General features: G+C 42.4%; 1 protein-coding gene across 2 annotated transcripts in view; it reads right to left on the bottom strand.

Annotated features, from left to right (window-relative positions):
• Positions 1-2,510: 2,510 nt before the first annotated feature.
• Positions 2,511-26,113, bottom strand: part of LOC110494069 (fibromodulin) — a 33,256-nt gene continuing 9,653 nt past the window's right edge. The window contains exons 1-6 of one of the 2 annotated variants that reach the window (XM_036950115.2): positions 6,563-6,730; positions 5,172-5,601; positions 4,759-4,881; positions 4,157-4,297; positions 3,718-3,985; positions 2,511-3,330 (exon numbers count right to left, since the gene is read on the bottom strand). In XM_036950115.2, the coding sequence (XP_036806010.1) occupies positions 3,179-3,330; positions 3,718-3,985; positions 4,157-4,297; positions 4,759-4,881; positions 5,172-5,543 (1,056 nt within the window). In that variant the 5' untranslated portion in view covers positions 5,544-5,601; positions 6,563-6,730 and the 3' untranslated portion in view covers positions 2,511-3,178. Of the gene's footprint in view, positions 3,331-3,717; positions 3,986-4,156; positions 4,298-4,758; positions 4,882-5,171; positions 5,602-6,562; positions 6,731-26,113 lie in introns of those variants that run through there. The other variant, XM_090205431.1, reaches the window with a different exon arrangement.

Genomic DNA, 26,113 nt, shown 5'->3' on the forward strand with positions numbered 1-26,113 from the left:
GATGCTCTCAATGGTACAGCTGTAGAAATTTGAGGTCCCATGCCAAACCTCTAACCTCCTGAGGGGGAAGACGTGCTGTCGTGCCTTCTTCACTACTGTACGAGTGTGTGTGGACCATTTTAAGCCCTCAGTGATTTGGATTTCGAGGAACTTGAAGCCTTAGACCGGCTCCACTGCATCCCCGTGGATGGGGGCATGCTCACGTCGGCCTCGGAGAGCGAGATCACCCAGTCGTCTGGGACGGTGATGGCCCTCACCTTGCACAATGTTGTTATTGTCGAAGTGTGTATAAAATGCATTGGGTTTGTGTGGTAGAGAGGCATCGTTGCCCTTGCCTCATGCGGTGGGCGTCGCAGCCTGTGTAATATCATTCCATGTCCTTTAGTTTAGCACCATCCTCACTGTTAATCCAGGGCTTTTGATTGAGAAAGCATTGAACCTTCACTGTGGGGACAATGTCGCCGATGCATTTCCTAATGAAGCCTGTGACAGAGGTGTCTAGCTCGTCTATGTTATCAGCGGAGTCCTGAAACATATTCCAATAAGTGCTAGCAAAGCAGTCCTGTAGCATAATCTAAGATTCTGGTGATCATTTCTCAATGGAGCGAGTAATGGGTACTTCCTGTTTGAGCTTCCGCTTGGTAACAGGAAGCAGGATTGCAGAGTCATGAACTGATTTGCTGACTTGCGGAATAGGGAGGGCCTTGTATGCTTGCTTGTGGGTAGAACAACAGTGGTGTAGGACTTTTTCGCCCCTAGTGTTGAAGGAGACTGGTTGATGGAAGTTGGGCATCACATGTCTTAATGACACAATTAAAATCACTGGCAACCAGAAAAGTAGCCTCCTGATGTAAGTTTTCCTGCTTGTTTATTGCCCTGTACAGTTCGTTAAGTGTCAGCTTGTTATTTTTCTTGTCCTGCGGTGAAATGTATACAGCAGTCAATATAACAGCTGAAAACTCCCTCAGGAGGTGGAAGAGTCAACATTTTACCATCAGGTGTTCCAAGACGGGTGGCCAATGGGTCGACAATTCCATGGCGCTTGAGTCAGCACAACAGTCCATTTCCCTTTTCTTCTAGCGATGGTAGCCAAAATAATTGGAAACTGGGCATTTTTATACATGACCTTAAGCCTGATGGTATGTTAATTGTTTAATTAACTCTGGAACCAAACCTGTGTGGAAGCAACTGCTTTCAATATCATTTGTATCCCTCATTTATTCAAATGTTTCCTTTATTTTGGCAGTTTACCTGTAGAGGCCAGTCTGACAGAGTGACCCAGTGACCCACTGAATCTGGGGCTGGGTAATGAAATGGATGGCCTTAGGGTTACATATGTTAACCAAGGGATTGGGTATATAAATGGACTGGCAACCTTGGAGTTAGGGTTAGCCCTGTGGCTGTACGGATAGATTCCCGGAACTCCTGCCCATAAAGAGTTTAGGTTCAGGTCAAATAAAAATAAAAAATAATTGGTCACACACATGGTTAGCAGATGTTAATAGCCATTAGTCATTACTACACTTTTTAAATAAACGTGAGACCAATCTCCCCTAAGGTCAATAGGATTGATTCAGTGGTATAATGGGCTTGCTGCTCACACAAAATTAAAACACATAGAGAGAAGCAAAAAAACAGTATTACAGCCAGTCCCAATTAAATCTTTACCCCTTCCCCTTGGACCTTAGATGCTGACCAGACACACGTGCGCCATCGAGCACATGTTGATTTTGTCCCCCTACACCAGACGCGATCAGGACACTCAGGTTGAAAAATCAAAACTAACTCTGAACTAACTAGATTAATTTGGGGTCAGGTCGAAAAGCATTACAGATTTATGGCAATTTAGCTAGCTAGCTTGCTGTTGCCAACTACTTTGGCCTGGGATATAAACATTGAGTTGTTATTTTACCTGAAATGCACAAGGTCCTCTACTCCAACAATTAATCCACAGATAAAACGGTAAACTGAGTTTGTTTCTAGTAATTTCTCCTCCTACAGGCTTCTTCTTTGGACGTTATATGGCGGTTGGCATCCAACTTTAAGGCGCAGGCGCATTATCACAACCAACTGGAATGGAGAGTGAACCTCAGTTCGTCTTTCAATCACCCACGTGGGTAAATGGCAAAAACCAATGAGGAGATGGCATGTGGGTATATGCTCCTAAAAACCAATGAGGAGATGGGAGAGGCAGGAGTTGCAGCGTGTCGAGTCATTAAAACTATTTTTTTAACCACTCCAAAAATGTGTTGTTAAACTATAAAAGATAATTTATTAACATTTCTGAAAATGGATGTATAGTGTTTTGGAATGAAACTCTTCAAATGATGGACAGTCAACCGCCACTCATCCATAATTTTGTCCATAAGAGTGTCAAAAGTTAAACTTTTGGCGGATAGATGAATGCGTAGTGCGTTCTTCATGCATTTCATCTGCCTTTGTGTGGTCTTAGTCTCTTTACAGTAAGGCTTATGCAGAATAAACTGCATACATATTCATACATACCATCATCATATTATAACATTTATTGTAAAAAGACAGTAACTGTCAAATGGGGACACATACACACAGACAACGTACACACCAGTTGATGTTTGTGGGAGGAGCTATAGGAGGACGGGATCATTGTAATGGCTTGAATGGAATCAATGGCATGGTATCAAACACATCAAGCCAATGGAAACCACGTTAGACTCCATTCCACTGATTCCATTCCAGCCATTACAATGATCCCGTCCTCCTATAGCTCCTCCCACCTGCTTCCTCTGGTACACACATCCTATTAGAAATGTGAGCACCCACACTCACATATACCAACAATTGTGGCTTTGAAATCATCATCACAGAAGTATACGATATTCACGTAGCTTATATAAAGTTATCTTTCCTCCAGAGTTGACTTTGGAAGAAGCACTTTCAACATGCTTTGAACGATCTATGCATCTAAAGCTTAGAGAAAGAAAAATGACCTGATATGGAGATCTATCATAATGTCCTTTGAATGATAAGAGATAAAACAACAGATTAACTTGGAGCACCTGGGCCTTTGTGCCTTTACAGCCCTTTACTGCCCCTTTTTGGTGAGATTGGGGAATTTAAATGTTATGCTAAAATAAGGACTGCTGCACTATGCTCTGATGGTGAGATGATGCTGCCGCCCGGTGGTGAAATTGGTGCTTTACACATCAATGGTGTTAGCCAGACGCAGACAGAGGGCCGACTCCGAGGGGACATCCCCGATGCTGATCTCATTCCCCTCCAGACGCAGTGTCCTTAGCTTGGAGAAATTCATTACGTCCACGACATCACAGAAACTCCCCAGTGTAAACTCTACAGAGAGAGAGGAGGGAGAGATGGCGAGGAAGGGAGAGAGAGGGAAGGGAGACAAAGGAGTGGGAGACAGAAAAATAAAAGGGACGAATGGGAGTGAGAGAGGGGGAGGAGCTATTGTTTACATTCTGGCATTTAAACAAAAAGGAACTTTGTTTGTTTAACTTCAAAGTGTTGCTGAAATCACGTCATACGAATCACTCAAAACGTGTCCCACCTGCAGCAGCCACATCACTCCCCACAGCCACATGAAGTGGAACCAGAGTCACTGACCCCTCCACTAACTCCAACAAAAAATTGTTATCATCGACTTCGATTAATAGCCAAGACGGTGTGCGTGTGTTCGTGCACGAGTGTGTTTACTGCTTGCAGGCCCACTTTACACACCTTTGATGTGGTTGGCCTGCAGGTAGAGGTGCTCAAGCGTCTGGCTGACGGGGGGGATCCTCTCCAGCTGGTTGAAGCTGAGGTCCAGCTCCACCAGGCCAGACACGTTGAAGGTGTTGGGGGGGATGCCATTGTCGGTCAGCTGGTTGTGGGCCATGCGGACGTACTGCAGCTGGGAGAACTTACTGAGGAAACCCTCTGGGACAGCACTGATGGCGTTGGACTCCAGGTACAGCTGGTGGAGGCGCTCTGGAAGACTATCTGGTACCTGGACATGGATCGTCAGTCGATCAATTAATCATTCGATGAATTAATCAATCTTGCAAGTCTATTCAATTGCCATTGCTGGCTTCAATCAACAGACACACACACACACACACACACACACACGCACACACGCACACACACACACACACACACACACTCTACATTACGATACCTTCTTCAGCTTGTTGCCGCTGACATCAAGCAGAGTGAGTGAGTTCAAACCCCTCAGAGATGTGCCCATCTCTGTCAGAGCGTTATCGTGGAGATACAGGATGGTCAGGTTTTCCATGCCATCAAGGGCCGCTGGTGTTATCTAGGCATTCACAAAAATACAAACTTTATTCACTTTATTTAAAACATCTAGGCAAAAACAACAACAAAACAAGCTGTATTTAAATTATTGATAGAAACAGTAAGTCCTGGTGCCGTCATACTTGAAACAAGGATGAGTGTTGTCTTTCCAAGACTGTGTTTTTTTTTTTTTACATGTGGCTTGGACACTTGATTGAAAAACCTCTGGATCCACTTTACAATCAACAGAAAAACATCTGGATCCACTTTACAATCAACAGAAAAACATCTGGATCCACTTTACAATCAACAGAAAAACATCTGGATCCACTTTACAATCAACAGAAAAACCTCTGGATCCACTTTACAATCAACAGAAAAACCTCTGGATCCACTTTACAACATAAAAACATCTGGAGACAGATGAAGATGAATGAAAGTGTTTGAAGGGCCAGTAGTGGTGAGAAGTCTGAGTGTTGTTACCTTGTTGATGTTGTTGTTGTTGAGTCTGAGGTCCCGTAGTGAGCTTGGCAGGTTGGGGGGAACACGAGTCAGGTTATTATGTTGAAGGTACAGACGCTCCAACCCCTGCAGCTTGGCAAACACCTAGAATATAAGGATATGTTTGTTCAAACATAAAATTAGGTTTGATTTGTCAAGGCCTAGTGCAGTGCAGAGCCAGGTTTCCGAACATACCCGCCACCACCCCCACCCCACCCAACCCCCACCCACACTGATTATTTGAATCAGTGGTGTAGTGCTAAGGGGAAAAAAACAAAACGTGGCAAAAAAACAAAATGTGGCAAAAAACAAAACCCTGGTGTACAGTACTGTAATGAATCCTAGTGACTTTTTGTGAAGTCCAGTGTCATGTTGTGTTGGGTAGAAGAACCTACCCTCTTGCCGATTTTGTCCGTAGACAGAGCGTTGTGATGCATCATGACCCAGACAAGGTTGGTGGCGTTGGCCAGGGCAGAGTCTGGCATGGCGGAGATCTCATTGTGCTGCAGGTACAGATACTTCATCCTGGAAGGCACATTGGGCATGGCTGTCAAGCCACGCCCATCACAGTACATAGCGATGGGGAAGGAGGGCGGGCAGTCACACTCTGCAGGACACTCCCCTCCGGTGGTGTCAGCCAATAGGGAGCCCTCGACATAACCACGACCTCGCAGGGCGGACAGCCAAAGGAACGGGTCCTGCCTGCCTGGCGAGGCGAGGGACAGCGGCAGGACGCACGCCAAGAGGAACACACACAATCCACTCATGGTCACACACGCAGGTCACACACACGCAGAAAAGAGCTTACACACAAGTCTACCTCAGCTTGAAGGAGAGACGGAGAGAAAGAGAGGAGACAGATTAGTTACCCAGAGTTCGGAAATGTGAGTAAAACATACCTGAACAAACTGGTAAATACTCCAAATATTAGTGGAAAATTCTAACCAACCTTGCCCTACTACAAGAAAGGGGCCCCAAAGAAATGAGAGCACATTGTAAAGACCCATGGACTCTCCTTTTAGGAGTTTGAATACATACATTTCCATTAAATAGATAGATGTTTCTCTGCCCCTCTTTGTAAAAGCAACACATTCTGTACTACTGGAATCTGCACCATAATGTACTACTGGACTCTGCACTATAAGATACTGTCATTTTTTTACAGTCTATTGCAACATGACTAGAAACATCAAAACACCATAACCAATCATAACTAACCATAATCAAAGGTATCCCAGTGCAGAGCTCATGTCAAAGAGCAGCTGATCAGCCAAACAACAGGCAATATTGACTCAACACTGGATATACTGCATGTTAAATACTGTATGTTACTGCAGAGACAGAATTTAGGGTTCTTTCTCCATCAAGTAATTGTTTCAGAGAGGGGGGAAAAAAATGGAAGAATATATCCATGAATGTAGTCTTTATATAAGGATTCACGCTGGTGCCAAACCAGCACACTCTGCAGAGAAATGTCGAACAAGTGTCCTTTAATGAACAAGTGTCCTTTAATGAACAAGTGTCCTTTAATGAACAAGTGTCCTTTAATGAACAAGTGTCCTTTAATGCAAAAAAGAAAGAAAAGAATCCAATAAAAACAAAAGACGTTATCTTCTGTTTTTCTCCATTTCTATAACATTAGGTGGTGATTTAAAATAGACACACAAACTTGCACTGGCACACACACACACACACACACACACACACACACACACACACACACACACACACACACACACACACACACACACACACACACACACACACACAACACACACCTACCTACCTGATCAGTGAGAACTAGTCCCTCCTCTTGAGAGGCTGTGCAGGACTGAGAGGGACTTTGCCAAACACTTTGTGAAAACCTCTCTCTCTCTCTTTCTCTCTCTCTCTCTCCAAGACTTCATTCCCTCCTCCATCCCTCTCTCCACCGATCCTTCCCTCTCGACCCCCCTTCACTCTACACTTTGCTAGCTTCCCCCTCTCTCCCCCTCCCTTTTCTTTCCTACCTCACCCTTTCCTGTTACTACTCACACAACCCTGCCCCTCTGCTCCCTCCTCTCTTCTCCTATCAGCCCCTTCAAACCTGCCCAGCTCTTGTTTTTTCCCCTCCTTCCATCTCTCTCCTTCCCTTTGTCAAACCCAGTTGTACCGGGGTCTCCTTCTCCTCCAGGTTGAGTGTGGGAAAGAGAGTGATGGAGTGCTTTGCTGTGAGATGGCTGTGCCTGTGGTATTGCTCTCATCTATGGAGCATGTTAAGGCCCTCAGTCCCCTGTCCCCGCTAAACATCCCCATCTGTACCTGTACTAAACAGTCAGTTCCAAATTGTCCTCCCATCTCCTCATTTCTGTTCTTATTACAGGCTCATAACAGCTCTAAATGCATTCCCCCTGCCCTTACCCAGGGGCTTACATTAACTTGCCTACCTGCTTGAGGTGTCCCACCTTCAGCCCAACCTTCCTCTCTCTCCAAAGTGTTGATATTTACCCTATAAACCTATCCTGAAGGTTGAAGAACACACCTAGGTTATAATTAACCTCGTAGATGCTGAAGGTTCAACAAATTTACAATGGTAAATCTAAGTGCTGGTGGTAGAGCTATAACTCTAAGGCATCCTGCCACAATGACTACCACCCTGTAGCACTCACATCTGTAATAATGAAGTGCATTGCAATAGAGTTTGGACGATAAACTGAAAATAACTGACACCAACATGGCTTTCCTCTTAGGGAATGAACATTATTTATAAGGTTTACATGGTGAAAATTTGACCTCTCTGAAATGAAAATGGATGGCCCCACCTTCAGCAAAATATATTTGACCTAAATCCTCCCTGAATGCTTAGAAAACAAGTGGATAGAGGAGAACATGTTTACTGTTTACCCTCAATTCTTGGACAGACCAGAGTCTTAGATATGCAGTTTTAGAAACTGTTCTCCGTCCAGTAAGCATTACAATGCAACGCAGGAATTTTGATTGCGCACAGGGCTGCGGACCAGAAGGTTGAGGGTTCGCAGACTACTTTGGAGTAGAGGTGGAGTAGAGGTGGAACAGAGGTGGAAATATTTCCTTTATATCAAAAGCATTGCATGAATCAATAATTGTATTTGCTTGTCCGAAAAAAAATGCCTTTTATAAAAATGTCATGCAATTCTACATCATTTTACATATTAGCAGAATATTTTTTAATTCCACACAAATGACCTAAATTAGAATAGACAGAGAGATAGGCCTACACTATGTGTTTGTCATATCATATATCTCCATCTAACCTGTCCCTGTTTGCAAATAATTAAATCTGAGATGTCATTAGGAATCTGAGCAAAAGTTAGGCCTACCTTTCCACCGAGTATGCGTGCCGACGCAGAAAAAAATTTTTTTTAGCGGCTGGCTACTCTTCTTCCGTGGCTTAACCCAAAGAGAGACGGTCTCAAGTGTTTCCCTAAAAGCTGCCTGGGTTTAAGCATCTTCTATTGTACATAAAGTGAATAGCTTAATCAATTGATAGTAAAAAAAAAAGATGACTTCCCAAGCAAAGTCTAATTTAGGTCTCCTCCGCTATAGAAAGTCAAATATATCCATTATGCATTGGAGTCTTTCACAGGTATTTTACAGTTTATTTCTAGCATAAAGCATTGCGGATCAAAGTGCTGTTATAGGTCACTTTATGTAATCAAATCCCTTTTTTTTATCTTAAACTGTCAATACCTGTGCTTTTTGCAATTTTTTAAAATAAAAAGTAGGCCTATGGCACAGAGGTAAGCTATTTAAAGGGTGCATGTTGGGTGCAGGAATTGACCAACAAATCTACGATATGTCAGTATTATACCCTAATTTAGCCTGTCAAACAGGTAGGCCTACCTCCTATTTCTTAAATAAGAAGAAATAGGATCCAATACAAAGCCCTCTTGTTGTTAGTAAATTAAAATGAAGATGGTTGAAATGAGTGATGCCTACTCAAATTTGCTTACTTTCAGCAACATGAGCTCTCCATTTCTGACTGATTGTGCTGTGGCTGCAGCTTCAAGTTTCAGCACCACAATGTAAGTTACTCGAATCTGACTTACTGTGAGGTCAATACCTCTGATAAACACATCATGGGCAAGAAACATAATGTTTTTCATAAAATCATAGTAGTAGCAAGCTATCAAAGTTGACCTCCGGTCCTCCTTCTCATCTTCGTGCTCTTCTTCTCAAGCTGAACAGAACATAGGCTATAGAATAGTCCGTGCACAACAGAGTACAATTTTTAGACTAAACTAAAATTAATTTCAGAAGAAGCCTTTGACTCTCCTCCTGAACTGCCACCGTAGGCCCAGACAGCGCAACCATTGGTTAGGCAGCACACACCTTTCTTGGGGATCAGCAAGAGCAGAGCAGGCCGGGCTCAGTGTTGGAATACCAGCCTAGTTTTATTTAGACCATTCTAGCATCTATCTTAGAAATATAACTTGGCTCTATGCTTCTCTGAGCATGCACTTCGTAGACTATAGCCTATAGGCTATGGATCAATTTTGACTGACTGGCTCGATTCGGTCTTACATAACAACATTTGAAATGCTGCTTTTTTTACATAGGATTAAAGTAGAGACTCTATGGTATATGGACTCTATGGACTCAATGGTATATATAAATGGTATATCAACTTCTTGAGGATCGGTGGGTCCCTCACAGGACGGTTGAGCTTATGTAGGTTAATGCTATTAGCATGAGGTTGTAAGAAACAAGAACATTTCCCAGGACATAGACATATCTGATATTGGCAGAAAGCTTATATTCTTGTTAATCTAACTGCACTGTCCAATTTACAGTAGCAATTTACAGTGAAAGAATACCATGCCATTGCTCAGTTTTAATAAACAAATTAGGCACATTTTGGCAGTCTTGATACAACATTTTGAACAGAAATGCAATGGTTCATTGGATCAGTCAAAAACCTTGCAGATACATTGCTGGCCAAAATCTAAATTACACCTGGGACGGAATAATACATTATGGACTGTCTCTTGCATTTTGACGATGATAGTACAAACAAATCAAGACTAAAGGCTGGCTTATACTACAGGTGTGTTTGTAAATTTAATCTGGACGTTGTCACTTGGCCGTTTGTAAATTCAGAGCGTTTCACTCTCGGAGCATTCAGACCACACACTGAATGCTCTGGCTGAAAAGCATCTGATCTGAGTGTTCTGGCCTAACAACAGCAGTCAAGCACCCAAAATAACTGGCTAACATTGGCTAGCTTGCTAGCTACTTCCGGACACAAATGAGAGAACAGCTCACTCTGACCATTTTACTCACCCCAGCAGAGCTGGTTGCTGATTTTATGTTATCCAGAGCGTTGGTGACTGCAACTGCGTTGCTGGCAACAATTTCTTGAAGCTTTTTTGCCAACTTTTACTGACAAAAGCCATATTCAACTGGTGTTGTGAATTCGTCAGTTATTCTGCGCTCAAATTTACAAGCTACATCTATCGACAGTTGTCACAGTAAGATCATAAACATTATATTAAAATAGTTACTTGCATAGTGGAGTCTTTTATTGAGACATGTAGCTTAGCTAGCTAAACAATGAACCATAATCCCAACTCATAATGTTACTACCGTCCATGAATCTTCAGGTAGCTAACTAACAAAGTTAAACGTTAGCTAGCTAACATTAGGCTATAATTAGCAATGCAAATTGCTCTGAGACACAAATAATTTTACTACACAGATCATACATGTAATGTTAGATAGCTAGCCAGACAGCTAACATTTTCTAGCTCCTAACAGTACAATTTAACTTGAAATGAAAGTGACTTTCTGACAAAATGTGAAACATGTAACATCTGAAAATTTTGCTAGCTAGACTCTCTTACCCATATACATGGATGGACGCTTCTCCCTCTTTGTCACGGATGCCATGGTTGCCCTTAGCTTGAAGATGTAATCCAGAGACAGTTGTTTAATACAACGGCCTTCTGTGTGTTCTCGCTGACTCCGTTGGCATATTTGCAATCAAAAGGCAGAGTAGTATCCATCTCCTTAGCTTTCATACTCTATTGCCTGATTTAAAAAACTCTGTCCTCCAGAAAGTGGAGAGCAACACTTATGCAGTTCTACTACGCGATATCTTTCAAAAAAGCAGCGTTAGAAAGAATTACCTACACATACTGACCAGCTCATATTATAGAACGAAGCATGCTACATTGCCGACCAATCCGAACTCATCTCTCGGCAAGCCCAGCCCACTTATTATCTCAGCCAATCATTGCTAGCAGGAAGTTTGACATATTTTTCTGTGGCTAAACCAACTAGGCTCATAATTTAATAATTGTATTCGTATTTACAGATGGCATACACGTTTGTTATAAAGGCACAAGAAAGTTTACATGTTGCAGAAGGCATTTATAAAAATAAAAAAACGTAAAACAAGCAATCTCTTTTTTTATAACACCAATATTTGTAAATAGGATGGGGTCAGCATGGTATCATAAATCGCTTCTCTTGTTCCATGGCGCTGTCTGCTCACATAGGCCATAATGTCTTTATGCCTAACATCCGTACATCTATATAAAATACTAGGCTTCTGTCAATTGTATCTTAGTCTATGTGTGGGGCAGATTCTAAAAAAAGACACTCTTGATATGACATTGTAGGAGGACTAAATAGTTTGGAGGACCGTGTCGTTGGTAATCGGAGGAGGAAAGTTCTTTGAAAATGGGGTTGAATAGCCTACATGAACAAGCAAAATTAAGTATGAAGGACGGTGACGTAGACCTCCGGAACTGGTGAACGGAATGAGCAGCAGTACCGGGGGGATCCGTGACAATACTTTATTGATGTCACTTGTGAAATCTACTCCAATCAGTGTAGATGAAGGGGAGGAGACTGGTTAACTTCTTGATGCACCCATCCCGTTAGTGGGATCATTTTCGTCAGCATCCATTGAATTGAAGAGCGCCAAATTCAAATTCAAATATTTAATTTTCATGAAATCACAAGTGCAATATAGCAAAACACAGCGTAGCTTGTTGTTAATCCACCTGGCGTGTCAGATTTCAAAAAAGCTTTTCGGCAAAAGCATACCAAGCGTTTATGTAAGGACATCTCTCTCAGCAGACAAAACATCACAAACAGCTAGCAGCAAAGTAGATTGGTCACGAAAGTCAGAAAAGCAATAAAATGAATCGCTTACCTTTGATGATCTTCGGATGTTTGCACTCACGAGACTCCCAGTTACACAATAAATGTTCCTTTGGTTCCATAAAGATTATTTTTATATCCAAACTCCCTCCATTTGGTTGGCGCGTTATGTTCAGAAATCCACAGGCTCGAGCTGTCACGACGGGGCAGACGAAAATTCCAAATAGTATCCGTAAAGTTCGTAGAAACGTTTTTTATAATCAATCCTCAGGTTGTTTTTACAATATATAATCAATATTATTTCAACCGGACTGTAGCTTCTTCAATAGGAGAGAGAGAGAAAATGTCTGCTCCAAGCTGTTGCGCATGCAAAACGCTGCTGGCACCCAGCCATCCAATGACGCAAAGTGATCTTTCTCGATCCTTTTTCAAAACACAAGCCTGAAACTATGTCTAAAGACTGTTCACACCATGTGGAAGCCATAGGAAGAGGAATCTGGTTGATATCCCTTTAAATGGAGCGACGGCATGCAATGGAACAGAGAGATTTCAGGAAAAACAGGTTTTCGCCTGCAATATCAGTTCTGTTATTCTCACAGACAATATTTTTACAGTTTTGGAAACTTTAGAGTGTTTTCTATCCTAATATGATAGATTATATGCATATTCTAGATTCTGGGCCTGAGAAATAGGCAGTTTCATTTGGGTACGTTTTTCATCCAAACATCAAAATACTGCCCCCAACACTCAGAACGATTTTGAAGCCTTGAGACAATTGAGACAGATGGTGTATGTATGCCATTCAGAGGATGAATGGTTAACACAAAATATTTAAGTGCCTTTTAAAGGGGCATGGTAGTAGTTGCCAGGCACACCAGTTTGTTATATTCTTGTATATAATAAAAGTGATTCCAAAATGACACAATACATTATTTACCATTAATTTCTATTGGGCACAAAATAATCAGAAACACAACCAAAATAAACAGCAAATGCATCCAACAAAAGTGTAGTGGGACCAAATACTTAACTTTTTACTACACATACAGTACCAGTCAAAAGTTTGGACACACCTACTCATTTAAGGGTTTTTCTTTATTTTTACTATTTTATTTACATTGTAGAATAAGAATGAATAGATCAAATCTATGAAATAACACATATGGAATCATGTAGTAACAAAGAAAGTCAAACAAATCAAAATATACCCTATATTTGAGATTCTTCAAAGTAGCCACCCTTTGCATTGATGGCAGCTTTGCTCACACTTGGCAGTCTTTCAATCAGCTTCACCTGGAATGCTTTTCCAACAGTCTTGAAGGAGTTCCCACATATGCTGAGCAATGTTGGCTTCTTTTTCTTCACTCTGCGGTCCAACTCATCCCAAACCATCTCAATTGGGTTGAGGTTGGATGATTGTGGAGACCAGGTCACCTGATGCAGCACTCCATCACTCTTGGTCAAATAGCCCTTATATAGCCTGGAGGTATGTTTGGGCATTGTCCTGTTGAAAATCAAATGATAGTCGCACTAAGTGCAAACCAGATGGGATGGTGTATCGCTGCAGAATGCTGTTGCAGCCATGCTGGTTAAGTGTGCCTTGAATTCTAAATAAATCACACACATTGTGTCATTGTGTCACCAGAAAAGCAACCCCACACCATCACACCTCCTACTGCATGCTTCACGGTGGGAACCACACATACGAAGATCATCCGTTCACCTACTCTGCGTCTCACAAAGACACGGCGGTTGGAACCAAAAATCTAAAATTTGGACTCTTCAGACCAAAGGACAGATTTCCAACCAATCAAGTCTCTTCTTTTTGGTGTCCTTTAGTAGTGTTTTTTTTGCAGCAAACTGACCATGAAGGCCTGATTCTCACACAGTCTCCTCTGAACAGTTGATGTTACAATTTCTTGGGGGGGCAGTATTTTAATTTTTGAAAAAATAACGTTCCCAATGTAAACGGGCTATTTTTCAGGACAAGATGCTAGAATATGCATATAATTGACAGCTTAGGATAGAAAACACTCTAAAGTTTCCAAAACTGTAAAAATATTGCCTGTGAGTATAACAGAACTGATATTGCAGGCGAAAGCCAGAGAAAAATCCAATCCAGAAGTGACTCATGTTTTGAAAGCTCGACATTCCGATGCGTCCCTATTGAGCAGTGAATGGGCTATCAACCAGATTCCCTTTTCTACGTATTCCCCAAGGTGTCTACAGCATTTTGACGTAGTTTTACGCATTTATGTTGAAGAATGAGCGTAAGCGACTATATTGCGTAAGTGGTCACCTGATGGCTCTCAGAGGTAGCCATTTCTCCTCTCGGTCCTACTGAAAGGCCAATTGTCCCGGTGGATATATTATCAAATAGATATTTGAAAAACACCTTGAGGATTGATTATAAACAACGTTTGCCATGTTTCTGTCGATATTATGGAGCTAATTTGGTGACCGCAATTTCCGGTCGATTTCTCAGCCAAATGTGAAGAACAAACGGAGCTATTTCGCCTACAAAAATAATATTTTGGGAAAAAAGGAACATTTGCTATCTAACTGGGAGTCTTATGAGTGAAAACATCCGAAGCCCATCAAAGGTAAACGATTTAATTTGATTGCTTTTCTGATTTTCGTGGCCAGGTTGCCTGCTGCTAACTAGGCAAAATGCTATGCTAGGCTATCGGTAAACTTACAAAAATGCTTGTCTTGCTTTGTCTGTAAAGCATATTTTCAAAATCTGAGATGACAGGGTGATTAACAAAAGGCTAAGCTGTGTTTCAATATATTTCACTTGTGATTTCGTGAATCTGAATATTTTCTAGTAATATTTATGTCCGTTGTGTTATGCTAATTAGTGTCAGATGATGATTACGCTCCCGGACCCGGGATGGGTAGTATCAAGAGGTTTTAAGATGTGGCTGTTACTTGAACTCTGTGAAGCATTTATTTGGGCTGTAATTTCTGAGGCTGGAAACCCTAATGAACTGCAGAAGAGGTACTCTGGGTCTTCGTTTCCTGTGGCGGTCCTCATGAGAGCCTGTTTCATCATAGCGCTTGATGGTTTTTGCGACTACACTTAAAGGAACTTTCAAAGTTCTTGAAATGTTCTGGATTGACTAACCTTCATGTCTTAAAGTAATGATGGACTGTCATTTCTCTTTGCTTATTTCAGCTGTTCTTGCCATAACATCGACTTGGTATTTTACCAAATAGGGCTGTCTTCTGTATACCACCCATACCTTGTCACAACACAGCTGATTGGCTCAAACGCATTAAGAAGAAAGAAATTCCACAAATTAACTCTAAAGAAGGCACACCTGTTAATTGAAATGCATTCCAGGTGACTACAACATAAAGCTGGTTGAGATAATGTCAAGAGTGTGCAAAGCTGTCATCAAGGCAAAGGGTGGCTACTTTGAAGAATCTCAAACATAAAATGTATTTATTTTTATTTCACCTTTATTTATAAAATATATTTGTTTAAGACTTTTTTTGTTACTACATGATTCCATATGTGTTATTTCATAGTTGATGTCTTCAATATTATTCTACATTGTAGAAAATAGTAAAAAATAAAGAAAACCCTTGATTGAGCAGGTGTGTCCAAACTTTTGACTGGTACTGTATAAGTGAATTTGTTCCGATACTTTTAGTCTCCTAAAACAGGGGAACTATTACAAAAATGCTGTAATTTCTAAACAGCTCACCCGATATGGATGAAAATCTCCAAAGGGAAGCTGAAAGTCTGCACTTCACAGTATAATGTCGAATCCAAAGTGCTGGAGTACAGATCCAAAACAACAACAAAACATTGTCACTGTCCCAATACTTTTGGATCTCACTGTACATGGAAAACACAACATAGAATATGACTGGAAATAACAGTCCAATACAAAACCACAGACCTTCACAAGGCCCATAAGCCATGAAGCTAAATTAGTTAGCATTGCCCTCTGATACAGTACGTGTTTACATGCATATAGCATACATGCTGCATGTGCTGCATACAAGAAGGTTGAATGAAATAGATGCTATCCACATCCGTTCAGTACCCTTGTGCTACCCACAGTCCATAAAGCTAGCCACGGGTCTTATTAAGACTAGGCCCCTCTGGAACTAGCTACAGGGTTACACACAGCAAACTGTACAGCAGGGGTGTCAAAGTTATTTTGCCCCTTGGGCTGCATTCAGTCTTCATCAAGGTCCGGAGGGCCGCACTGAAAGTATGTTTCATTTCCTCGCTGTCAAAATGTCCATCGTTTTTATTTGATTTTAGATGCTCTCTGACTGTCTAGCTTTCATTTCAGTGATTATTAGAGTGCTGGACACAGTCATTTCTACACATTTTTTACATTTATTTTAAAGTGCATTGATAAATTAATACGTCAGGCCTATAAAACTGTGAGGGCTGATTGTGACAGGTCCTGGCCTGGTGTAGATAAAGACTTGGCTGGGGGTATAATCAGAACATAAACCTTTCCTATACACTGTACGCACATTATATAGCACCTCTGAGGGAGAATGCTATAGGCTGTAGATGCTCGCCCTTACTGTAAATATACTGGGGAGGAGATGGATTTTATTTTTATATCAAGGGGACCAGTACTTTAGTATTCATATCCAGCACACACAGGTTTCGGGTTTTGTTGAACTGGGTTAGGTTTGTGTTGAACTGCCATAGGGGGGACTGCACGCTGAAATATGCGTCATGCATGAAAGACTAGCATGAAGGACTGTGTGTGTGATTGTGTTTGCATGTGTGTATGTGTGTGTGTGTTTGTATTTAGAGTTGAAGTTGGCTCTGCAGCATCAGGAAACATTTTACATTCCTTCCTGTCTCTCTGTATTAAGGGCCGGGGGCATGAGGGGGTAGGGCTCTGAAATACAGAAGTGTGTGTGTATGTGTGTGTGCGTGCGTGTGTGTGTGTGTGTTTCCTTTATGAAATTAAAACTGACAGCTGATTTAAGGAGGGAGAGAGAGAGAGAGAGAGAGAGAGAGAGCGCTAGTTTGTGCGCGTGAGTGAGTACCGGTAAGAGTGTGTGACCGTTCTCTCCTCTCTTTTTCAATGACCATCTCATTCCACAGGTCTTTATCCCATCACTGTGATGCTGAGACACGTCCAGTTCCACAGTGGAATTTAGAATTCATTCTTTCTTCTGAAACACATTCAGAACCACATATACCATTTCACATGGGTTCCCCCTCAAGATGTCCATACACAGATATTATTACACAACGCTTCTCCCTGTACCACCCATCTTTGCTTTTTTACGAAAAAATAAACAAATCACCCAACCAAACAACACCACAACTCCCCCCCCCAAAAAAACATACATTACACACCATCCAAAATACTCACCCTAAACAACACCCCAAAGCCACTAGCACCCCTCCCTCTGCCCCCCTGGTGTTTGCCTCTAGGTGTCATTGACCCACTCTGGACAGCAGGGAATGTGTTACAGCTTTATGGGGCTTTTTGTGGCTGTTTGGTTTTACTGCACCCTCATCAATACACAACTAAGACTCTCTGTCTATGTATATATGTGTGTGTGTGTGACTGTTGTGAGCATGTGTGCGTGCGTGCGTGCACGCGTGTGTCTATCTCTCGCCGTCTCTCTGTCTGCCTCTTTTTTTCTTTTACAGATGCCGTATCTTTGAGCCAGTTTCGCACAGCAGGAAGAAAGTCCTGCAGCAACAGGAAGTTGTTTTGTAGGGTAGATGTCATGTTCATTTTTTGTAGGGGTTGATATATTTTTCACTAGGGCAATCAAGGCTGACATTTTTAAGTGGAAATTACAAAACAAAACAAGTATACATTTCCTGCTGTACAGGACAATTCCTGCAACAACAGGATGATTAAATTAAGACACGACATTTGTACCCTCTCTCTCTATTTCCTCCCTCTCTTTGTTTTTTCTTCCCTTCCCTTTCATTTTCTTATTTCTCTTTCCCCCTTCCTCTTTACTTTGCTACTGTACCTCCCTCTATTCTCACTTGCTAGGTTACCAGATCGTAAATGCAGACACACACACCTTAAGGGTACAAAGGGGTGGACTGAGTGGCTCCTGTAGTAACCCGAGCCAGAGGGTCAGACAGACCTCTCTCTCCCCAAAAATGTCTGTTCATCACATCACACAACTGCTTCACCTTCTCTGCAGGAACTTCACTGTCTGAATCCCTAAACGTTCTCTTTTGTGCTCTTGTTGCAGAGGAACTCAAGTGTAACGGTATGCACTGCGGTCTGTAATAATGGCAATGGATAAACCTAGACCAGTGATATAATATCTTTGCTAGATCTATAATTAATTTCATATTTCACAATGTATTGAAGGCTGGTGTTTGCCTGCAAATGAATTCCTATAGGTTTTAGTTCAGTGGGCCAAGTGGTCTTGAGGCTAACGTATGACCTGGGTTTGATATCCATTGATACAAAAACAGTATAAAAAAAGAGTGTCTAGAACGTTCCAGAGGTCCTGCAGAGCTGTCGACAGTTCACGTTTTTGTTTGGGAAGTAGCGTTAGACGACACAAGCCCGAAAATCACACACACGATGAGGAAGTGTGGTTGACTGAGTCAGGCCATGTTCCATAGTTATGTTACACAATTTCAAACTTATACACATAGGCACTTAAGCACACATGCATGCCAGACACACATACATTTACACACATTGAATGTACGCAAACATGCATGCACACACACACACACACACACACACACACACACACACACACACACACACACACACACACACACACACACAGATGTTTGTGATTAAAAGCCTCTCTTGGAAACACTAAACAGTGTACTCATGGAAGCTCTTCCTGATTGGTAGAGTGCCACATCATATGAGTGCATTGAATAGAACAACTATTACTCTGAATGTAACATCACTCAATGGGACTGACCCATAACTCCCAACAACAACTGCTCCCCGGGCACTGATGACGTGAACATTGATTAAGACAGCCCCCCGCACCTCTCTGATTCAGAGGGGTTGAGTTTGAATGCATTCAGGATACTAGGTATCCCCTTTCTCTTTCCACGTTCTATGCTAGACTACAGTGATAGTTCATGATGAAATGATGCCCTCTAGCCCAAGTAAGAGGGAGTGTTCGGATGTGTGATGCCAAACAATAAACTAACCCAAATTGTCTACAGTGTTGTTTCTCAATTTGTTGAATACGTTTTATTCCAAACACATCACAAACACATCTGATTCAAAAAATCAACCAAATCAACCACCTAATCAATTCAAATAACCAAGGCCAATATTATTTGAATCAAATGTGCTGGAACTAAAATAGAGTAAACAGAATAAAAATAAGTTGATGCTGGATAATGAACAATGCAAAAATAGCCTTTGTGCAAAACGAACGAAAAAGGCACTTTCATGTAGTAAAAACATTTAAAAGCCTTCATTGTTATACCCGCTTATGCATGGCAAGAATAAAAATACACCGACGCTTTGCGGCCACAACAGTCTTCATCAGGGTGACAAACAATAGTGGTGTCCGACAACTTATTTGTATTATTTTGTATCTCATTCTATGATTAAAGAGCACTTCATGGATTAACTACATACCTAAGAAGCACTCTTCTCTTGTGTCTCTAAAATAGAGAGGTAGAGAGGATGTTCTCAGAGTCAGAGGATGTGGCAGCGGAACTGTACAGGCGAGAGAGAGCGTCTGGCTTCACATTCTTAGACCCTGGGCGTTAGGAGATGGTGAAGTTGAACCTGGTGAATAACAGAGCCCAACGGGCCTGCCTAGAGTTAAGGCTCTTGGCTGTGTGGAGAAATTCAAAATTCTTATTGTCGGTCCAAACCAAAAATGGATGTTCCGCTCCTTCCAGACAGTTCCTCCAGTGCCATCTTGACCGCCAGATGTTCCTGGTTACCTACGTCGTAGTTTCTCTCAGTGGAGTTGAAACAAAAGGACAGGAAGGCACAGGGATGGAGCTTTTGGTCCTGGGCAGATTGCTGGGACAGGATGGCCCCCCCAAGCATTGACCTCAACCACAAACTGACGGGACGGGTCCGGATGGACAAGGATGGGGGCAGTAGTTAACTGATGCTTCAGATCCACAAAAGCCCTGTCAACAGCTGGGGACCAAGTGAACGGTACCTTGGGAGAAGTGAGTGCAGAGAGGGGAGCTTCCAGGGTGCTGTAGCCACAGATGAAGTGGCGGTAGAAATTAGCAAACCCCAGGAAACATTGCAATTTCAATCTGGACGTGGGTTGGGGTCAATCCACCACCGCTCTCACTTTTTCAGGATCCATCTGGACATTTCCTTTAGTGATGACGTATCCCAGAAAGGAGATAGTAGAGCGGGGAAAACTGCACTTCTCAGCTTTCACAAGCAATGGTTCTCCAGGATGCACTTAGGACTTGTCAGACATGGAGGATGTGTTCTTGGTCAGACCGGGAGAAGACAAGGATTTCGTTGAGGTAGACAAACCCAGAGCAATTCAGCTTTTCAGCACATTGTTAACCAGGGCCTGGAAAACAGCGGGAGCGTTGGTGAGCCCAAACGGCATGACCAGACACTCATAGTGTCCACTGGCCGTGTTGAAATCCGTCTTCCACTCGTCCCCCTCGTGTATCCTAACAAGATGGTAGGCATTCCGAAGGTCTAACTTGGAAAAGATGGAAGACCCCTGGAGAGTTTCGAAAGGAGAGGAGAGGATTGGCAGGGGGTAACGATTCTTAATTGTGATGTCATTGAGGCCCCGGTAGCTGATGCATGGACACAGGGTCTTGTCCTTCTTTCCCACAAAAAAACCCTGCGCTGGCAGGGGATACAGAAGGACGAATGCTACCAGCAGCCAGAGAGTCCTCAATGTACTCCTCCATGACAACAGCTTGCAAGTTTGTCTTGACTTCCCAAATCAACCAGCGTTTTTCCAAGCTCCTGGTTTTCCTAGTCTCTCTTTTCTAGTCCTTCCGGTTTTAACCTTTTGCCTGCCATGACACTGAGCCCGCCTGCCTGACCATTCTGCTTGCCCCTGACCTCGAGCCTGCCTGCCGCTCTGTACCTTTTGGACTCTGACCTGGTTAGGAACTCTTGCCTGTACTCAGCCTGCCTCTTGCCTGCCCCTTCGTTGTTCAATAAATATCAGAGACTCGAACCATCTGCCTCCTGTGTCTGCATCTGGGTCTCGCCTTGTGTCATTATAGTACGAACTGGCCATGACTGACCCAGCAGACTCAGACCAGCTCCGTCATGTTGTCTCCCTGCAGGGAGACACCATTAAAATACATGAAGAGCTACTTCTGACTAGAAAAAAATCTGTACTTCAGACTAAAAAAGAGAGACTAGGAAAACCAGGAGCTTGGAAAAATTCTGCTTGACTTGGCAAGACAAGACAAACTGGCAACAGACACACAGAGAACACAGGTATAAATACACTGAGGGTAATATGGAAGATGGATGACACCTGGAGGGAGGTGGAGACAATCACAAGGACAGGTGGTACAGATCAGGGTGTGACAGGAACTGGAATCAAAAAGACTGGGAATCAGCCAGAAGTCAGCACAAAGCTCTTGCACAATGCATTCGGAATGTATTCGTACCATTTGACTTGTTTAACATTTTGCTATGTTACAGGCTTATTCTAAAATGGAATAAATATTTTTTTACACACAATGTACACACAATTCCCAATAATGATAAAAAATATATATTAAAAGTATATACATTTTCAGCAAATGTATTGAATATTCAAAACGAAAATATTGCATTTACATAATTTTTCAGATCCTTTCTCAGTACTTTGTTGAAGCACCTTTGGCAGCGATTACAGCCTCAAGTCTTTTTGGTTATGACGCTACAAGCTTGGCACACCTGTATTTGGGGAGTTTCTCCCATTCTTCTCTGCAGATCCTCTCAAGCTCTGTCAGGTTGGATGGGGAGCGTCTCTCCAGATATGTTCGATCGGGTTCAAGCCTCTGGCTGGGCCCCTCAAGGACATTCAGAGACTTGTCTCGAAGTCACTCCTGTGTTGTCTTGGTTGTGTGCCAGTGGTGGAAAAGGTACCCAAAAGTCATACTTGAGTAAAAGTAAAGATACCTTAATAGAAAAAGTAAAAGTGACAGTCACCCCGTAAAATCCTACTTGAGCAAAAGTGTGGTTTGATTTTAATAATACTTGGTTTATTGGTTATAAATATACTTAAGTATCAAAAGTAAATGTAATTGTTAAAATATACTAAAGTATCAAAAGTAAAAGTATAAATCATTACAAATTCCTTATATTAAGCAAACCAGACAGTATACATTTTGTAAATACTTTTATTAACGGATAGCCAGGGGTACACTCCAACACTCAGACATCATTTCCAAACAAAGCATGTGTTTAGCCAGATCAGAGGCAGTAGGGATGACCTGGGATGTTCTCTTGATACGTGTGTGAATTAGACCATTTTCCTGACCTGCATTAAAAATGTAACGAGTACTTTTGTGTGTCAGGGAAAATGTATGGAGTAAAAAGTACATCATTTTCTTTATGAATGTAGTGAAGTGAAGGTAAAAGTTGTCAGAAATATCAATAGTATAGTAAAGTACAGATACCCCCAAAAACTACTTAAGTAGAACTTACAAGTATTTTTTACTTAAGTACTTTACACCACTGCTGTGTGCTTAGGGTCATTGTCCTGTTGGATGTTGAATCTTCGCCCCAGTCTGAGGTCCTGAACGTTCTGGAGCCGGTTTTCATCAAGGATCTCTCTGTACTTTGCTCCGGTCATCTTTCCCTCGATCCTGACTAGTCTCCCAGTTCTTGCCACTGAAAAATATCCCCACAGCATAATGCTGTCACCACCATGCTTCACCGTAGGGATGGTGACAGGTTTCCTTCACACATGAGACGTGACATTCAGAGTTCAATATTGGTTTCATCAGACCAGAGAATCTTGTTTCTCATGGTCTGAGAGTCCTTTAGGTGCCTTTTGGCAAATTCCAAGCAGGCTGTCATGTGCCTTTTACTGAGGAGTGTTTTCCTTCTGGCCACTTTACCATAAAGGCCTGATTGGTGGAGTGCTGCAGAGATCTATGTCCTTCTGGAAGGTTCTCCCATCTCCACAGAGGAGCTCTGGAGCTCTGTCCGGTTCTTGGTCACCTCCCTGACTAAGGCCCTTCTCCCCCGATTGCTCAGTTTGGCCGGTCGGGCAACTCTAGGAAGAGTCTTGGTGGTTCCGAAATGAATCCATTTAAGAATGATGGAGGTCACTGTGTTCCTAGGGACTTTCAATGCTGCATAAATGTTTTGGTACCCTTCCATAGATCTGTGCCTCGACACAATCTTGTCTCAGAGCTCTACGGACAATTCCTTCGACTTGGCTTGGTTTTTACTCTGACATGCACTGTCAACTGTGGGACCTTATACAGACCGGTGTGTGCCTTTCGAAATCGTGTCCAATCAATTGAATTTACCACAGGTGGACTCCAATCAAGTTGTAGAAACATCTCACGGATGATCAATGGAAACAGTATGCACCTGAGCTCAATTTCGAGTCTCATAGCAAAGAGTCTGAATGCTTAGGCAAGTACGGTATTTCTGTTTTTTTATTTTCAATACATTTGCAAACATTTCTAAAAACCTGTTTTCTCTTTGCCATTTTGGGGTTTTGTGTGTAGATTGATGAGGAACATGTTGTATTTAATCCATTTTAGAATAAAGCTGTAATGTAATAACATTTGGAAATAGTCAATGGGTCTGAATACTTTCCGAATGCACTGTATAAGGCAGGTAGGTCTGTCTTTCTGCAACCCAGCAGTTGCGAGAGAAGTACATCTGGATTGCGTGTGTGCCTCTGGGTGTCAGCGAATATGTTCTAACATCAGATCACAGACAGTTATCTATCTATTTTTTTATGTATGACCTCATAAGCAGAGTTCTAGAGACGTAGTGCAACCACTACACATCCTCCTACATACATACTGTACTCACCCAACTATCTGATATGTCTGGTGAGGATGGAGATAGTGGGAGGGTTGGCTGGGGACATATGGAGGGAAATAGGAGACTGAGGAGAGAGTGGGGGAGAGAGGGGAGACGGGGAGAGTGTGGGGTTTAGGAGTGTCTGGGCAGGGAGATAGGTATCACCCGGCCTTAGAGAGAGTGGAGAAGGAGAGAGGGAAGGGAGGGAGGGAGGGAAAGATACAGAGAGCAAGCGAGAGAGAGAGAGAGAGAGGGGAAGAGTGAGGGAGAGAGGAAAGATAGTTTTTAATTTAAGCAGATAGCCATGACTTCACTTTTTCACTGTCCGCCTGGAGAAAACCTATGGACTTTGTCCTCCCACATTCACAAGGTTTGGTTCTCTCTTAGCGTGTCCTAACTTTCCTTCACTGTATACTGTTCTTCTTTATGACTTTGCCCTCTAGCTCCCTGTCTCATGTAATGACAAGGTTGATGGTTCAAGTCCTGCTTGAAAATGAGCCTGGAACATACACGGTTACTGTACTCAAATTTAGGAATGTTGTTGTTGTAAAAAAGTGAATATTACTGCCTGCTACTGTTGCTGTAGACTCATGTAGTTGTTTGACGGAGTGATTTAGCCCGACTGCTAAGTAGTCAATTAATGGTACCTGAACTCTCTGGTCTCTATCTTGCATTGACCCTACGCACATTCACTACACTATATATACACAACATATACACACACGCTACATTGACACTCCCACACAAGCCCACACACATGCACATTCACACACACATACACACACACACACACACACACACACACACACACACACACACACACACACACACACACACACACACACACACACACACGCACACGCACACGCACACGCATACCTACACAACACAAACACACATACATACACATTACTCACGAACATACACTTTTACACGCATCATTTGCTGCTGCAACTCTGTTCTTTATTTTAGTCTTATTATTATCTATTCTGATGCCGAGTCACTGTCCCGATGCCGCCTTCAGTATTTATCTACCTCAAATACCTCGTACCTCTGTACATTGATCTGGTACTGGTACTCCCTGTTTATATAGTCTACACCAGTTGTATTCGGTGCGTTTGACAAATATAGTTACATTTGATTCGATTTTGATACATTCTAGTGGTTTGCTGGCTCTCACAGGCTGCCTGCTGGTGAAAAGACAGATTTTGCTGCAGAGAGAACCTGGCCAAGAGACTATGGAAGGTTTCCTCATTTCCTTCTTCTGTTTATGGAAAAGCCATCAGCCAGCCAGTGTGTGTGTATGCGTGCGTGTGCGTGTGTGTGTGTGTGTGCGTAACAGTGCATGCGTGCTTGTCTATGTAAGTGCGCGTGTGTGTCCATGTGTGTGTGTGCGATAGTGTGTGTGTAGTACTCTAGAATGGTATGTGCTACCTGTAGGCTCAGTCTGTCCTAAAATAAGTCACAGCTCAGTCAATCTTTTTCAAATATCTTTCTGAAACAAGTTCCTCATTCATTCCATTATGAATCAGAGCGCCAAACCTATTTCATAACAAATGTTATTGAAGAACAATACCATCATGGGCCCAACGTTCTGTTATGATGGAAAAGATGAGACAAATGATTTCAAAACCTCTATTTTCCCTCTATTTTCCCTCATCCTATGAAGTTATTCAATCTTGTTGTTTTCTCATCAAGCTTTCCCTCAATGACATTACAAGCTTATACCTAAACATATCATTGTAGTGCTAAGGAATCAGATATCACAATAATATTCCCCTATTTAGTCTCCTATTAACAACCCCCTATTTTAGCTCCCTCTCTCAGTCCCCTAATAGCAGTACCCATAATAGTTCCCATTTTAGTCTCCACTTATTGTTGTGAGTCATGGCTAGCCTGGGTGGCATTATGTCAGACCTATGGTTACACAGCTCCCCCGAGGATACTGTCATGTAAAACCCTGTGGTTCTCCCTCTGTCAACATACACAGAAAAAACATGCCTGGGTGACACTAATAGGTAGGGGAAAGTGTTCACACGTGTCCGTGTGCACACACAGTCGCACACACAAACACTTTGGAACTGATGGTCTTATGACATCTGTTTGTGCTAGGGGGCGCTATTCCTGTGTTTTCCTCTCTCTCAGTCCCCACATCCCCTCTCCTTCTCTCCCTCAGTCCTCCCAACCTCCCTTTCTCCCTCAATCCCCCACAAGATCCCGCTCTTCCAGTCCCTCCCTCTCTCCAACCCTCCCTTCTACCC

This window comes from Oncorhynchus mykiss, chromosome 17 (assembly GCF_057628025.1).
Source record: "Oncorhynchus mykiss isolate SJ-2025 chromosome 17, ASM5762802v1, whole genome shotgun sequence".
In the NCBI taxonomy this organism is placed as follows: domain Eukaryota; kingdom Metazoa; phylum Chordata; class Actinopteri; order Salmoniformes; family Salmonidae; genus Oncorhynchus; species Oncorhynchus mykiss.